This window comes from Arvicola amphibius, chromosome 4, assembly GCF_903992535.2.
Source record: "Arvicola amphibius chromosome 4, mArvAmp1.2, whole genome shotgun sequence".
Lineage (NCBI taxonomy): Eukaryota > Metazoa > Chordata > Mammalia > Rodentia > Cricetidae > Arvicola > Arvicola amphibius.
The window spans coordinates 101,790,450-101,808,543 of record NC_052050.1 but is presented as its reverse complement, the minus strand read 5'-3'; the positions used below and the strand labels follow the sequence as shown (position 1 = coordinate 101,808,543).

The window sequence follows — 18,094 nt, the reverse complement described above, 5'->3', positions numbered from 1 at the left end:
GCTTTCCTTGATTCTCACTAGTATTTTATAATTTTCATTTTATTGTCTGTATTACTTTATTAGGTATATACCTTAAGGTTTTAAGTCATTATAAATGACATTGTAATTTTCCTTTTGTATTTAATTGCTCACTGGTCACAAAGTGGAATTACTTTATTTTGGGTTGTCAGCCTAGCCTTCAACAGCTAAGCCATCTCTCCAGCCCAAATGGAATTACTTTCAAAAGACTGATTTTTGCGTGTTAATCCTGTATCTTTGTGGTATCACTGTATTCATTTGTCAGTTCCAGGAGTTGTTTCTCATTTTTAAGGTTTCTCATTGTTCTTCCAGGAATCCCCATCTCTGTCGCTCTGTCTTACAGATCTCTGTGTCTCTACTCTAGAACACTTGAGTTTCTGGCACCTGCCCAGTCAGTGTTCGAGGGTCACAGAGGCTGTCGAGGGGAGCAAGGAGCCTAAGGGCATACCTTAGGGTTTTTTCCCACTTGTAGTCAGACGGGGGCAAACATTACATAGAGGCTATCAAGGCATCTGGTTCTTAATGTGGTCTTGGCACATGGAAGGTGCCCGCTGGACCTAGAACACTGAAGAGAGCATGATGGACAACTTCATCTTTTTGTGGCTGCTGTCCAAGTTTGCTTTCTGTTGCTGTGATAGAATGGTTTATTTGGTTCATACGTTCAGGTCATGGTTCATTGTTGGCACAATTTAGGACAGGAACTCAAGGAAGTAACTGAAGCAGAAATCATGGAAGAATGATGCTTACTGGCCAGCTCCTGAAGGTTTGCTCAGATAACTTTCTCATCCAGTCCAGGATCACCTGCCCCAGGGTCGGCACTGCTCGCAGTGGGCTGGGCTCTCACGGGCCGATCAGCAGTCAGGAAGTGTTCCACAGCTGTGTTCACAGGCCAGTTTGACTAAGCCAATCACCTGATGATCAAGTTCTCCGGATATATTTTTACACGTTAAGACATTCTCTCTCTCTCTCTCTCTCTCTCTCTCTCTCTCTCTCTCTCTCTCTCTCTCTCTATCTATCTATCTCTATCTCTATCTCTGTTTTTCAAGACGGTTTCTCTGTAGCTTTGAAGTCTGTCCAGGAACTAGCTCTTGTAGACCAAGCTGGCCTTGAAATCACATCCACCTGCCTCTGCCTCCCAAGTACTGGTATTAATAGAGTGTGTCATCACTTCCTGGCTAGACATAATTTCTTTTATTGCTATGTCATTAACATTCCAGAAAAGGAACAGCTGTATAGCATAGTAACCCCACTTGCATACTGCAGACTGCCTGAGTTCAAACTCCAAAGCCATGGGTAACCTTGGAAAAGTTACTTCTCTTCTCTGTGCACCACTTTCCCCCTCGATAAAAAGGAGAATAACAGTACCCACACCAAACACTGTTGTGGTGAAAATTAATGCAAAACAGGACTTGAAAACACAGCAAATTTGCTGTTCTTATTAAACATTGTAAAGTGCAGGGGCTAGAGTTGTCTTGGTGGGGAAAGAGCTTGAGTTTGGATTCCCTGCACCTGTGTAAAAAGCCAGTCATGGTGACATGCTTCCCTAGGACCGGGAGACTGAGACAGGCAGATCCCTGGAGCTCCCTGAGTGACCAGTCAGTCCAGGCTAGGCAGCAAGCTCCAGATTCAGTGAGATACCCAATCTTATAAACAAAGGTAGAGAAAAGATCCTCTACACATTTCTACCTGTGCAAGTAAACTTGCATGCATAAACACAATGCATGTGCATGAGTGTGCTCACACACACACAGATTTTTAACACCTTACAAAGTGCAAATAATGAAAACCATGAGCAATTATAAACAGACACAAGTGCCATGTTTGCTTCTTGCCCCACATGTGAAGGGTGCTGCATTTTTCTGACTCCGTGGGGACACAGGCTGCTCCACTTTTGTTCTATGGAGAAAGCCTGGTCATGACCTTCCTTCCTTCTCACTGACTTTTTGGACAGGCATGTCTGAAGTGTCTTCTGGGAAGTGCTGGGTCAGGAGATGTGCTGGTTCTTGACGTTAAGAGCTCCTGCCTGCACTGCACTCCGTGGAGGCCATATCCACTTACAGGGTATTTCCACCTCTCCACATCCACAGCAACATGATACTTCAGACCTCAGGCCGCCTACCTCGGGGAAGGGACAAACAGGGAGCATGGCATCCTAAGGAGACACCTTCATCCTCAGCAAGTTCATGTGTTTATGAAATGAATTCTTTATGACTCAAGTAATGAACAGTGCTGTGGGACAATGGTCTGTACCCTGTCAATTGTATTTTAATAAATGGTGATTGGCCAGTAGCCAGGCAGGAAGTATAGGTGGGACAACCAGGCAGGAAGTAGAGGTGGGGCAACAAGAACAGGAGAATTTGGGGAAGAAGAAAGCTTATTCTGCAGTCGTGATCCAGCCTCAGAGGAAGCAAGATGTGACTGCCTCACCAAATAAGGTACCAAGCCATGTGGCTAACATAGACTAGAATAATGAACTAATATAAGTTATAAGAATTAGTTAATAAGAAGCCTGTGCTAACAGGCCAATCAGTTTATAACTAATGTAGACCCGTGTGTGATTTCCTTGGGACTTAACGAATGCGGGAACCGGGCAGGATAGAAAACCACAGTCAACAGAACAGTGGGTTGTAAGCAACTCCTTTCCACCTAATAACCCTAGTGGGCTTCTGTCTACCATAGGAGAAAAATATACCCGCTAACACAGACAAGAATTAAGACTGCTAATGGTAGGCCGTCTGTGAAGGACCAGCGGAAGGCAGTTGTTGATGGTGAGGTAATTGAAGGCAGCTGCAGCAACTACCAGACAGACTTGTGAGCATTTCATATATGGAAGTGCACTTGCTCCTTGTGACAGCTGTGGAGTAGATGTTACTCTTATTCCTTTTTAATGTATCGATTTATTTATCCAATCACTCTTTTATTTACTCATTCATTAATTCACTGACTACTGGCTTTCTTCAATCTCACTATACAGCTGAGGATGGAGGATAGCCCTGAACTTCTACTCTTATCTCCAAGTTCTGAGATCATAGGTATGGGTATAACACCTACTCTATGCGGTGCTGGGGATGGGCCTTCGGGCTAGGCCCACAATGGACAAGCACTGTACCACCTGAACTATATCGCCAGCTCCAGATGCTACTCTTTTTTTTATGGATGTTGAACCTAAAACACAGCTCAATAATTTTCCCAGGGCCACAAATAAATAGAGAAATTAGGAATCAAGCACAGGCAGCTGGTCCCAGAGCCCATGTCGTTAGCCAGCTCTGCTGTGGCTGCTGCCTTCTGCTGGAGAATTCACCAAGGTGGCAGGGAGGGAGCACACACACACAGAGTGCTCTGAGTGGCCGTGGCACAGCGCAGCAACAGTGGCAAGACTGGATGACAACGTGGCTGTATTCCTCCTCAATGGAGATAGAAACTGGAACTTGGGCAGTCAGTAGTTTTGCCCACAGTTACAGCGGCAGAGCAGCAGTGCAAATCTACCCCATCGTTCTGCCTCCATTTTGCATATGTTAAGGTTACAGATCTTATGGAGAGTGCCCCACTGGATCAGTAGATTGCAGGAGCTCCTCAAAGGAGAGAACATAGGTTGTGGTGTGCTCAGGGGTAGAAGAGTTACTTAGCATGCATGTGACCTTAGATCCACCCAGACACTTTCAAAAAGGAAAACTAAACCCAAGAAGTAGAGAATTTTCTGTGAGTGGTGTCAGGTCAGCAGGTTTTGCAGGGAGCGACATTCATTGAACGCTGGTTGCAGAGCGAGGGGCAACTGAGCAGTCTGTAGGAATGGGGGAGACCAGCCCTCAGCTACAAACCATTGGAATGGAATTCAGCCTGCAGCCAATGCCCTCAGAAGCAGACCATCTCCAGAACTTCCCCCAAAGGAATGCAGACCTGTGAAATTCGAAGATGGGGACCCCACTGTCCCTGGACTTCTGTCTCCAGAAATGACATCACAAATTTGCATGGGTTTAAGGGGCCAAATATGTGGTTAAGTGCTATGGAGCAAATAGGAAATGAAAACACGCCTTGTTGGTGCTCAGTGCATGGCAGGTGACTGCTGGGACCTGAAGGCCACAGGCGCTTGGCAGGCTTAATCTAAAAATATCTCTTTCCCTGGCCTGCCAAACCCACTGATATTTCCACTGTTAAAGCCACTTCTCGAAAGGGAAACATTTTCTCTAAAGGTCTTGATGCTAAACTCAGACAGAATCCCAAGTGAGGGCCTGCGAAATGGTGCCGTGAAAGATCATTGCCAAGCCTGGAGACCTGAGCTCGGCTCTTGGAACTTACATGGTAGAAGGAGAGAAATGACTTCTGCAAGTTGTCATCTGACCTCCACGTGTACACAGCACAGTGGTGTACACACACACACACACACACACACACACACACACACACACACAAAATGTGTCTTGGTACTTTTCGTAATATCATGGCAAAACACCCTGACCATCATGATGGGGCTATGGCAGCAAATAGACAGACATACATGGTGCTGAAGCAGTAGCTTAGAGCTTACATGTTGAGGCAATACCCAATATACACAAACATATACACACACAGACACGTGTGCATGTACACAGACACACACACAGAATTGGGGGTGGCCTGGAATTTTGAACCTCCAAGCTCACTCCCAGTGACACATCTCTTCCAACATCTTTCCCAAACAGCTTCACCAACTGGGGACCAAGCATTCAAATATATAAATCTATAAATCTATGGGGGGTATTCTCATTTAAATGGATATATGATGCAATAAAAAAATTTAAAAAGTAATCTGAGATGAAAGAAAATAACATACTAACTGTTATTTTTGGAGCTGTCTGGCCCATAATCTGGGCCCTGCAGCCCCAAAGTCAAGGTCAGCCACTATCTTCCATAGGCCAACTAAACAGACAAATGCCAGCAAAAAGCAGAGGACAAGACTTATCTGATGTGGCCACATAAGAAAGAGGAACAGACGTTCAATGGCCTCGCCAAGTCCTGGGCAAGGGGTGGTACTGCCCATTACCGAAGGACCAGGCAATAGGTGGTCTGAGGGGTTGTCAGAACTGTGTGAAATCTCTTTCTGAGAGAAGCTGCCCCTCATGGCTGGCTCTGGGACCTGCACTTTCTCACCCCAATGTGAGACTCTAATGTCCTGGGTCCATTGTTTCAGCAGTCTATAGGCAATGAATGGGTCTTTCTTGATCCTGACAGGGTTGAGGTCTTTCCCAGAAGAGGACAGGTCACTCTGACTGAGGACTTCCTCCAGGGGGATGTGGGAAGGCCCTGAACAAAATACAGGGACCAAAGCCACCGGTGGTGGGAAAGGTAGAAACACAGCCGCTGTCACAATTTTATCTGGAGCTGCCATTGCCACCCAGTATGGCCTGAGAAGTAAACAGACTTGCAAGGGCAGCAGTACACCCATAGAGCAGATGAAGAGCAGTGCGAACACCCTCAGGTCAGGCAATCCAGCGAGAGAACGAGGTTGTTTATGATGCTCATTTTACAGGCATGTTCTTTACTTGAATGTTAATCACTGTTCTCTAAGTGTATGTCAATCCTTGTGTGTGTGTGGCGGGGGAGAGGGAGAGGGAGAGAATGAGGGAGAGAGAAAGGGAGAGAGAGAGAGAGAGAGAGAGAGAGAGAGAGAGAGAGAGAGAGAGAGAGAGAGAGAGAGAGTTTGTGCAGGCTAGAGGATAACCTTTGTGTCCTTCCTCAGATACCTTTTGCCTTTCCTTTGTCTTGATATAGGGTCTTTCACTGGCCTGTAATTTGCCAAGTGGGATAGACTAGTGGATACTAAATGGGGACCCACCTGTCTCCTCCTCCCCTCACTGGGATTACAACAGCTCACCACCATGCCAGGCTTTTCCCCTCTTGGTACTGGGGTTTGAACTCAGGACCTCACACTTGCCAGGCAAGCGCTCTACCACTGAGCTGCATTTCCAGTGAATGCCTGGCTTTGTAGATCATGAGCTCTTAGGGGTTGAACTCAGGACCTCATGCTTGCCAGGCAAGCATTCTGACTGACTGACACTTACTTCTATCTCCCCAGTCCAGTGTAGGAGCTGAGGAGCCTGTTTCCTGTTCAGGGAGCTTCCTCTCTTCCTTCAGCACCTTTCTCCTTTCCTATGAGGTAAGCACCAGCATTGCACTCTGTGACCGCTCTCTGTGCTGCATCACCAAAGGACCAGAGATAAGAGGGCCATGCCTGGAAACCTGTGACACCATGCGCTGAAGCCCATACCTTCTAAGCTGTTCGGGGCAGGTATGTTGCAGCAACAAGAATTCTAACAAAATTATTGAAAATTTTTGTTTTTAAAAGTATAATATATAGCTCACAAAGCACATCTACAAGTCAAATATGGAGCCATGTTAGATCTAGAATTAATGGGGTTGGTGAGAGGAAACAACGAAGCTAAAATAACCCAAAAGATGATGAAGCTCCTCTGAGTCCAACAGCTTTCACCACATGCTTTTCAATGTCAGGCTTGCAGCATCCCAGTTTGCAGAAGCCTACTGTGTTGGGTGCCATTATTTGTGGGGATCCCCGTAAACACCACGGCCAGCAGAGAAATGATCCATGTGAGGCAAGAAGGAAATCCGGTTCAACACGACTCAGTAGCCAGTGTTGGTTCAAATCCTAGAGTCTGACCGTGGGCAGGTTACTTTAGACACATTTAAGCCCAAAACAACTTTGGGGAAAGGTTTCCTGGAGACAGTCATCACAATGAAGCCTAAGGCATGATGACACCTTGCAAAATACATGGGATCTTTTCTGTAAGAACGGGTACTATCTATACCTTAAGGACTAAAAGTGTATTTGACATCTCCCCTAGGGATTGGATCTATTGACTGAGAGGCAAAGCTGAAGATAAAGGTCTAGGGAGGAGGAGTGTGGGGTAAACATAATAGTCTGGGATATTCAGATGTGGCCTGGCCCTACAGAATAGCAAAGATCACCAGGTTAATAAAATCCAGCCCAGCCTTCTGGACGGAAAAGAGGTACACATCTCTTCTGCTGAAGAGACAAGCCTGTGTGCTTAACATTCCTGGTTTCCCTTGTCTGTGAGCATGAAGACCTGTGCCCTCTACAGTCATTCTCTTCTCAATCTTGGGGAAACTGAGGTACAGAGCAGTGTAAGCTTCTGTGACTGGGAAGGGTGGAAGCCATGATTTACAGGAAGCAGTCTGGTCTGTAGTTCCTGTTCTTTGCCAAAGCCAGTTAGGTCACCTTTGGAGTCATAGACAGTCAAGGCTGCTGAGCTGCTGGGCTGCTGAGGAGCGGTCATTTCCTTCAGGGGTGTAGGCCTTGGCAACTTGCCCATGTCCCAGCAAACACACCTCCATGCCTATGTGAGTGACACTAACTAAATCCAGAAGACAAAACAAAGCATCAGGGCCTAAAAGTGGAGGGTACTTGTTGGGAAGGAGGGCTCTGGTGTAGGTGAGGGGTAACAGGGCTATGTGGGACACAAGAAGCAAAATCACTATATGCACCTGTAAAGTTGTCAAAGCAGTAAAACAATCAAATACAGAGACAAAAAACTTGCAATCAGGCCCTATTTTGTGACACACACACACACACACACACACAAACATACACAAAATTTACTTTATTTACACACTGAAACAAGAAATAAAGAATGGGTATCAAGGGTGGGCCAGGGGAAATGGCTCACTAGAACACTACTTGCAGTCCAAGCCAGAGGATCTGTGTTGCATCTTCGGCGCCTATGTGAAAAACAAGCTGTGGCAGTGTGCTTTGCAACCCAGAGCTAGGAAGCACGGCAGGCACATCACTAGGCCAGTGGCCAGCATGCCCAGCCTGATCCTTGAGTCCCAGGTCCCGCTGCCCTAACAAAACAAGACAAATGGCTATTGAAGAAAAATACTACTTGAGGTTGGCTTCTGGTTCCCATGCACATGCTCTGACACCCATGTACACTCGTATCCCACCCTGTGCCCATAGACCACTGGGTTCCACACTCTGGGAAAGAACTCTTGACCTAGGAATAAGGGTAAGTTCCAGGAGGTCCATTCCTGAAGTTATAAACAGCTATTTATATGGCTACAAAAGCACATCTTCTTTGAAAAAATCATCTGTTTTAATCAACAAGTTAAAGAACCTCAAAGGGGGGGGGGCTGAATGATTGATTCAGAATCATGAATAACTTTGGGCCAGAGAAGCCATACCATGGTTTAATGGATTAAGGTGATGGATGACCAGGGGCTATGGAGAATGGTCTGTGGGGTGGGGGGTTAGAAAAGGTCTTTTCCAGAATATTATTAATGGAGAGAGAGCAAGGTTGAGCAAGGGGACATGTCTTAAGATGAAGAAGACTTGGGCATGTTGATCTGCTGAAGAAAAAGAGACGGAGGGAAGGGAGGAACAGATAGAGATTAAGCAAGGAAACTCTGCCTTAGCGCTAACATGAAGGAACTGAGAAAGTAAAACAAGACAAAGATTGGGAGCAGTTCCCCTCCTGGATTCTCCAGCTCCCATAGGAGTAAAATGGGAGTCCACTCAGTCTCACACCTGCTGTGGGTCAGGCTCCTGCCGCCATCCCACGCTTGCTAGTCTTGATTGTCAGCTTGACTGAACCAGGAATCTACTACAGAGCGGGCTGCTATAACCTCCTGTGGGGTCCTGCTGTGACTTGTGAGGTTCTTTCTTGATCAGATGATTTGGAGCAAGAAGACCCATCCTAAACATGGATGGTACCTTCTGGTGGCAGGCCAGATTAAAACAGGATGTAGAATGTGGAGATTTGGCTTTTTGCCTGCTTGCTTTCGCTCTTGCCGGCAAGCCCATCTATTCTGTTTCTGTGGCATCCTATCACTGATGTTAGAACCGCCTCTTCAGTATTCTAACACAGACTCGAGGTCAGGGACAGATTGGAACTGCTGAGGCTTCCAGCCTTGTGAGCATGGTGACCAGCAGGTTCTTTGCCTCTCGGGTATAAGACAGACATTGTTGAACTTAAACTACCCATGTGTGTCATGTCAGGAGATCTCATAAATCTTCTTTAAAGATGCATTCATTATCTCGGCTTTATTCTTCTGGAGAATCCTATCTAACTCATGCAGCACCTCTCATATCCGTCAACCCCTGTCTCCATCCAGGAGATAAATGGTAGCTGCTTTTTTGTTTTCTCTAAGCAGGACTCCTTCTTAACCTCCTGGTATGGGTTTCTTCCTGCTCGCATGGTCATCCCATCCTGCTCTGGATCCTAGCCATATTCAGAGGACATTTCCAATAGCCAAGAATGGTGTGAGCATTGCTTGATGAGACAGAAATCTGAAGTGCACCCTGACATCCTCCCAGGACAGCTGGACTCAACTCTGTATCACCTAGTAGCTAATTTTGGAGGAAATGCTGCCCCGAGTCAGGGACCAGTGATGTGGGAAGTCCTTCTGTATATATGTTACTTTTATTGGTTAATGAAAAAAGCTGCTTTTGGCCAGTGGCTTAGCAGAGTAAAGCCAGGTGGGAAATCTGAACAGAGACATAAAAAGAGAGTAGGCGAAGTCAAAGAGATGCCATGTAGCTGCCAAAGGAGGAGGACACTCTGGCTGGAACTTTGTGGTAAAACACAAATTAATAGAAATGGGTTAACATAAGATATAAGAGTGCCTTGCCGGGCGGTGGTGGCGCATGCCTTTAATCCCAGCACTCGGGAGGCAGAGGCAGGCTGAGTTCGAGGCCAGCCTGGTCTACAAGAGCTAGATCCAGGACAGGCTCTAGAAACTACAGGGAATCCCTGTCTCGAAAAACCAAAAAAAAAAAAAAAAAGATATAAGAGTGCCAAAAATATGCTTGAGTCATTGGCCAAACAGTATTGTAATTAATATAGTTTCTCTGTGATTTTTTTGGGTCTGGGCAGCTGGGAAACAAATGAGCAGTCTCCGCCTACAGACCAGGGCAAACATGAATAACAGGAGAGGCGTACTTCCTTCCCTCACAGGACCCCAAATCCTGCAGGGAGACAGGCTTTAAATGCATAAGCAGTGACAACTAGATGACATTAAGATGCGGTACTGGGGATGTGGTTCAGGTGGTAGAGTGCCTGACTGGCATTCAGGAAGCCCAGGGTGCCACCTCAGTACAGCAGAAACTGGGTGTGACTGTGCACACTTGTGAGTCCAGTCTGGGGAAGATGGAGGCAGGAGGACCCAGGGCATTCTTAGGTCAATCTGGGGTATGCAAGATGATGCTCTCTCAAGGGGATCCTGAGGTCAGTTTGGGGTATGAGAGATGCTTTCTCAAGGGCATCCTTAAATGGAAAAGGTTTCAATATTATTCATATTACACTGTTTGTTAATATTTGTAAGCTCTAAAGCTCACTGAAAATTGGTTGTTCAGAATTAGACTCAGGACTTTTATTCTGTAAGGAAATATGAAGTTAGTTTCACAAACAGTTTCTGATAGGCTTTGTCTGGATAGAGAGAAGCAGAATGGGGTTACCTGACTTAGGCACTAAATAATTAACAGTTTTCACCAAAAAAGATTGGGAAATCAGTAACAAGCAATTAGAGATGAACCCTGTTTACCCAATCACCTGGATGACAATCTTGCACACACACAAAAAAAGATTCTGTGGTGGTTTGAATGGTTGAATGGGGATCTCCTCTCTCTCTCTCTCTCTCTCTCTCTCTCTCTCTCTCTCTCTCTCTCTCTCTCTCTCTCTCTCTCTCTCTCTCTCTGCCTCATGTTTTTGGATTAGATGTAAACTCTTAGCTACTGCCTATCTTCTGGCCTGCTTCCATGTTCCCTTCCATGATGGTCATGGAGTTCTAATTTAAATGTTTTCTTTTACAAATAGCCTTGGTCACGATGTTGCCTCACAGCAATAGAACAGTAACTAAGACAGTGGGCAAGGTTTTTTGAGGATAAAGGCTGCTTCATTAAGGTCTATTGCTATAGCCACATTCTAGTACTGATCATGTCTTCAGTGAGAACTGTAACCTTTTGTTCCTTGGCATACAGAGGTGGGGTGGCTTCCTTATAGGGCTTTCCACACTTTTCTCTTAGGTGGTCAAACAGGGAACTTTCCTGCATCCATAAGCCTCCGATGTCTTTAGTTCAACTTAAGCCTGACAGTAACTACAGTATATTTTGGAGTGGCACAGCCTGACCCTTCATAGAAAACCCAGACAAAGCAGAGAGATGCATGGGTTACATTTCTCTTGCTGCAATCAGACTCAGGACCAACACAACTTCCTTCAGAGTTTGCTTGTGCTTAGGGTTCTGGAGAGCAAAAGTTCATCACATCAGGGAAAGTAGCAGGCAGCAGACATGGCAGCACCAACAGCTGAGGATTCATTTCTCAGACCACAGCAGAGAGCAGAGAGAAAACTAAGAATGGCGTCCGTCAGTGACTTACTTCCCCCAGAAAGGCCACACCCCCTGAACTGTTCAAATAGAACCATCACCTGGGGACCAAGGAGAGACATTTCTCATTCAGAGAACCACGGAGGTAATGAACTTCAAACAGCCCATGCTTCTATAAACATTACACACACTTGATGAATCTGGGAATGTACCCAGTGGACATGATGGAAAATATAGGCAATAGTTTCTGTGCTGGCTTCTCCTTTAAAGAGCACATTGCTGATATTTATTGGGATGGAGTTCCCAAGGGGAGATGAGCAATAAATCGAATGACCCAGAGGAAAGGTGTAAGGGTGGAAGTTCAGCGATAAAGGGCAGCTCAGGTGGGCACTGCCATCTTGGGAATGTAGAAGAAATGGCCTTGGCTATGGGAGAAGATTTTCAAAACAGGAGAATGGAATAATAGCACTGTAGACATAGATATGAGAATAAAGATATTGATGTGAGAATAAAGCATTGCCAAACTGGGAGTGGGGTTCTCAGGGCTGAGTAGTGGTAGTTACATCACAGCATAATAAGGAAGGCTAACATAATTTCTTGTGCTTGGATTGCACCTGTTGGCTGCCAACAAATCTGGGGGAACTGTCCACTTAAGAATCTTTTGGGGATCAGGAGATGGCTTAGTGAGTAAAACATGCTATGCAAGCATGAGGACTTGAGTTTGGTCCCCAGGACACATATAAAAGACTAGGCATTTTGGTATGTGCTTGGAATCTCAGTACTAGGAGGTGAATACAGAGAGATCTGTATGGCTCACTGGCCATCCAGCCTAGTCTGATTGGTGAACCTGAAATCCCAATGAGAAAAAAAACAAAAACAAACAAAAAAACAAGGTGGAGCACACCCTTAATGACAGTACTTGGGAGGCAGAAGAAATAAAAATTGTACTGAGGGGTTTAAGGCTAGCCTGGTTTACATAGAGAGTTCCAGGATACTCAGGCTACACAGAAAGACCTTGATTTTGGTTTTGTTTTTTTGTGGGAGGTTGTTGTTTGTTTGTTCATCTCTCCTGGTAAAAGTAGAAATTATAAACTCACTCTCCTGGACTCCCTTGCAGCTAGGATGAGGGCTACTCCTGGATAGGTGGTCGGCAGCCTAGTGATTTGGTTCTGCTGCAGATTTTGAGACTAAACCAACACAATCTAATATTTCCCTTCCTTCTCAGTGGAGCTAAAATGGATTATATTGTTGGCAACCAAGAGTTTAAACAAATGTAGGAAGGACAATTCAGGAAACCAATTTTTAAAAGGCAGGAAAGGAAGCAGGATGGGAGCTAGGGTGTGTTCTCCAAACTCTGAGAAGGAAATCTCTTCAGCATGGGTATAAATTAATCTGCCGCAGGGGATTTTTTTGGGCCAGGGCTAAGGCACAATGATAGGACTTAAGTCATGTGAGGGCTCCCGTGAGAGCTTGAAGTGCTACTTCATGCAGAAAACTGGGCTGTGGTAATGCACAGCTGAGACTGTAGCAAGACAAATGCAAGGTGTGAGGCCTATTTTATCTCCTCAGACCTCTAGTCATCTTCATATGGAAGGATGCTGTTTGGTGAACCAGAAGTCTTAGGTTGTTAATGGTGTGCCCTTGCATATGAAGTTCTTTTGCTTCTCTGACCCTAGGTTTATTCATCCATTTGGTGTGGGTAACACATGGTTCTGTTTGATACAGTCCCCGTAAAAAGCTTTCAGAAACTGTAAAGTACTGAGGCAATGTGATTGTTTCTACCATCTCTGTAGTTTCAAAATTGATGAGAAAAAATGACCACCACCACAGCAAAGGCAAAGTAAAACACTTTCAAGTAAGATAAATGTAAATGGGGACTGAAGAAATGGCTCAGTGGGTAAAACTGCTTGTTACTCAAACCTGAGGGCATGGCCACACATGTGCCTGTAACCTCAGCACTGTGGGGATTAGAGACAAGGAGCTGGCTGCTAGTCTATCTCCAGTGAGAGGTGAGAGGCCCTGTCTCAAGGAAATAAGGTAGAGAGTGATGGAGAAGAACACCCTGTACTTCCTCTGCTCTTCACACTTGCACACACATAGGTATGTGCACGCTTATACACATGTGCACATAGATCTCACATGCCAATTCTCTCTCTCTCTCTCTCTCTCTCTCTCTCTCTCTCTCTCTCTCTCTCTCTCTCTCTCTCTCTCTCTCCACACACACATACACACACACCCAAAGTCAAATAAGTAAAGTTCAAATGGAGACTTCAGCTACAGGTTATAAGCAAAAATATTAAATAAAGAAGAAAAACAGCAATTGATAAAAAATTAAGCATAACTTTTTTATGGAGTCGGGATTCTTAGGGTTGCAACTCAAATCTCATATGTCAGCGTCCAAGGCAACACACATACAGTTTAGTCCCCTAGCATCAGGCACCACTGGGTCTAAAGAGCTTGTCTTTGTTGCTGGCCATTCTCGAACAGATGCTGTCCTGCTTCTTCCTGCCATGCTGGGTGCAGCATCTCCAGTTCTTTGCCAGGCTTGGTTCTAAGCATGTGAGGGCATAGCTGCACTTCAGAAATCCTTGTGAAGAGCCTCTTGGCTCAACCTAAAAACCCAAATGGCATTCTCACTATGACTGAGGGAAAGTGATAGTCTAAGTGGCCAGTTCTGAGCCACATGTCCACATCTGGAGCTAATCGATGACTTAATCACTTGGGTTAGGAGTTGTGTGGTCAAAGCAAGTTCAAACACCCATTAGTGGTTACTGACACATGACATCTTTGATCCCTTTAAGAAGCAAAGTAGAACTCACCAGAAGGGGGAGATCATTCTTTAAAGCCAGCAAGAAGACTCAGCGGGTAAAGGCTCTTGACAGCAAGGAAGTCCAGTCCCTGGAATCTACATGGTGGAAGGAGAAAGCCAAGTCCCACAAGTTGTCCTATGACCTCCACACAAGCTGTCCCCTAACTCCCACATGCAACCCCAATAAGGAAATAAATGAAAATGTATACACAGAAGGGTTGTTGTAGAAGCAGCCAGCTCCACCCCATTTTCTGTCTTGGGAGGAGCCTCATTCTAGGTGCCTTCAGGAGTTCCTGCTCAGTGGAGACCATCTGGGTAGACCCTTTACAGGCTACAGCCTTCCAACTTGCCACGGCTCTTCCACATCTGTTCTCTCCTCTAATCTAAATTTAATACTCCCATGAGTCGGAGAAGTTAAGTAACTTGCTTAAAGTCACACAGCCAAGCAGACTTTCCAGATTGCCAGCTTCTACACAAAGTAATGGGGTTCACTAGCCTGGACCTGGGTTTGCAGAAATGACATGGAAAATTAGGATAAGTCCAGGCATGTAAATAGGAGGATTATGAAGACAAGCATAATCTTGACAGTCTTGCCTCTCTGTGTATAAGTCTCCAGAAGTCATCCTTGCACTGATACGGGTGCACACAGAAATGGGAGGCTGCCCATGATTATGGGAACAAGGAATCTGCCTCTTTAGGGTCCATTCAACCTGCATGTTAGTTATTAATTTGTTGTGTTGTTCACTTCTCCCTACAAGAGCCTGGACCGTTGGTTCCAGACCCTTCTTAGGCATGTTCACTTGCATATAGGAACATACGTCTGTACGTGCATACATACATGGGTGTGGGCTGGGAGGAGTGTGCTAGGGAAAGAGTTGCCAAAAGAATTAACTCCCATGACCAACCCTGACCTTCTGAGAAGAGCTTCACGCCACTCCTCCTCCATGCCCCTAGTTAAGAAACACCATGACTTATTTAGCAAGTATCTGTGAAGTTGTTTGCAACCTGTTCTTGGCCCTAGAGCAGTGGTTCTCAGCCTTCCTAATGCTGTGACCCTTTAATACAGCTCATGTTGTGGTGACCGCAACCATAAATTATTTCCTTATTACTTTGTAACTGTAATATTGCTATTGCTATGAACTGTACTGCAGACGTCTGATACATGTGACTCCTGTGGAAGGGCCCTTCATCACCACAGGTTGAGAAACGCTGCCCTAAGGGAATAAGGGAAGTGATCTCGTTTAGGGTGTCTTCCTGGTGGAGACAAACATGTAACTGGAAATAGAACCATGCCAAATGGTGCTGAGCAGCAATGCAAACAACGCACAATAGCAAGCATGCATTGCACCTGCTGGAGATAAGGTCAGAAAATCGGGGAGAGGGACCGGTTCCCACGGTCAGATTCCTTAGGCGTGGGAAAGGGGGAAAGGGTTGGACGGTGGAGTCCTGCCCTTTGCCCCTGATTCAGTCACAAAGCAAAGCCCATGTTGTCTTAACAGTTTCTCGGTCCAGCGGCCAAGAGCAAAGAAACGATGTCATACATGCGGCTGTGTTTAGAGGCAGGGCTACAGCATGCCCCACAGTACAGACTGCTGTTGGGGCAAAGGGGCCTCTATCTGCGTTCTTGGCTGAGTTAGTTGAGTTAGCTGTAAAGACCCCTGTCAAGTTCAGTCAGATCCGTCAGAGGATTCCAGCATGCAAAATGCTTTCTCCTTTCTCTCTAGAGCCCCAGCCTGCCAGCCTGTTTCGAAATATCAAGGTGCACCAGGGCACACACCTCTTGGAAGGCAGAGTCAGCCTGGTCTACAGAGGATGTTTCAGGATAGCGTGAGCTACACAGAGAAACCCTGTCTCAAACAAAAACAAAACAAACAACAAACAAGCAAACAAAAACAAAGCAAGTACTAGGGTTGGTACATAAAATGGTTTCCTGTATCACTTCAAAGGAGTGAGCTTTTAAAAATAAGCTGACCCAGCTGCCAGAGGCCCTTGCCGCGCATGCCTGATGAGCTGCATTCAGTCCATGGAGCCCACGCGGCAATGGAGAGAACCCATGTGTTGAGGAGTAGGCTCTTTGCTGGCTCACTCATCTGCCTGGCTCCAGTACGTATGCTTTTTAATTGCAGCTGATTAGCATTCAGCCTCTTGGCTGGATACTGAGTTAACCAAAGACAACACACCATATATAAAAATTCACTTGTCCACACCATGCTCCCTTATCCCTTATCCCTTAGCTAGGGTCTCTACATTTTACCAGACCAGCATCTCTGGCTTCTCTTAGAAGATCCAAGACATGGATAGTCTTCTTCAATGCACTTCCTGATATCTGAGGCTTCATACTGGCCTGCTCCACACTGGGGATTCCCAGGGGCCGAGGGTGGGCGGTTTCTTGAGTAGTCTTTGACTCAGGGGGAGCCCGAGGGGAACTGATTGAGATCATTCCATCTAAAAGATCTCACGGGGGAGATGGCTTAATGCTTCACAGGCAGAAAGGCCTGAATTCTAATCTCATTGCCCACATAAAGAGTTGGGCATGTGGCGGGGCGGCGAGCGGCCGGCGTGCTCCGAGCGCTCGGAGCGAAGCGCTGCCTGGCGGCCCTCGGCGGCCCCAGCCCCGGCCCACGCGCGCCCCGGCCGAGGGAGCAAACAGACGAGCGAAGATGGTGGGCCGCAACAGTGCCATCGCCGCCGTGGGCGTGTGCGGCGCCCTCTTCATTGGCTACTGCATCTACTTCGACCGCAAAAGGCGGAGCGACCCCAACTTCAAGAACAGGCTGCGAGAACGAAGAAAGAAACAAAAGCTTGCTAAGGAGAGAGCTGGGCTTTCAAAGTTACCTGACTTAAAGGTTGCTGAAGCTGTTCAGAAGTTCTTCCTTGAGGAGATACAGTTTGGTGAAGAGTTATTAGCACAAGGTGACTACGAGAACGGTGTAGACCACCTGACAAATGCGATTGCTGTGTGTGGGCAGCCTCAGCAGCTGCTGCAAGTGTTACAGCAGACTCTCCCACCACCAGTGTTCCAGATGCTTCTGACCAAGCTTCCAACCATTAGTCAGAGAATTGTAAGTGCTCAGAGCTTGGCTGAAGATGATGTGGAATGAGCCAGATATCAACACTATAAAATCTGTTAAAAATGATTTAACCATTAGCTTGGAAGCTGCTCGGCTCTGGGGGAATAAGGGCAAATGTGCTTGTCATGAACTGTCCTACACTGAAGTCTACCAAAGTGAATGTGAACTTTGAGTAGATCCATTGTCTGTTCTATTTATTTTTTCCAGTGAAAAGTATTTTGATAGGACTTTTCATTTTATAAATACACTGAGTTAACCAAAATATCATGGATTTCGTTTATTCTTATGACATGGAATTCAAATGTAAATACAGTAAGTAGAGTATTACTGAGATTAAAACACCTGGTGATGAATTTTGAAAGATTGGAAGAGAGTAAGAAGGATAGTTGAATAATGCCCATTTTTAAAGACTAGTACATTTTACTGTAAGTCATAAAATTGGATAGAAACATGTGTTTGTGAAAACTGAGCATTAAAATCTTACAGAGACCATTAAAAAAAAGAGTTGGGCATGTGCCAACAAAGTGGCTCACTGGCAAGGGATGCTTGCCACCAAGCCTGATCCCTAGGGACACACGTAGTAGAAGGAGAGAACCAACTCCCTCCCACAAGTTGTCTCCTGACTTCCACATGGGTACCGCATGCACACATGCTCATGCGCCTGCACACACACACACACACACACACACACACACACACACAAGAAATGAAAGAGTTCCCTCAGATGGATAGGTGTGGATGGTACGTTCCTGAAGTTATAGCACTGGGAAGACAACGTTGGGAGGATTGCTAGTTTGGGGATAGCCTGAGTTCAAGGTCAGCTTTACTGTATAGTAAGACCTTGTCTGAGAAATAGCAAGAAGG

The 18,094-nt window shown here is 45.9% G+C and overlaps 1 protein-coding gene across 1 annotated transcript; it reads left to right on the top strand.

Moving 5' to 3' along the window:
• Positions 1 to 16,819: 16,819 nt before the first annotated feature.
• On the top strand, positions 16,820 to 17,492 carry LOC119813243 (mitochondrial import receptor subunit TOM20 homolog). The gene has a single exon (XM_038328459.2). It carries the CDS (start codon positions 16,820 to 16,822, stop codon positions 17,258 to 17,260), a length of 441 nt encoding a protein of 146 aa, XP_038184387.1. The 3' UTR covers positions 17,261 to 17,492.
• The last annotated feature ends 602 nt before the right edge of the window (positions 17,493 to 18,094 follow it).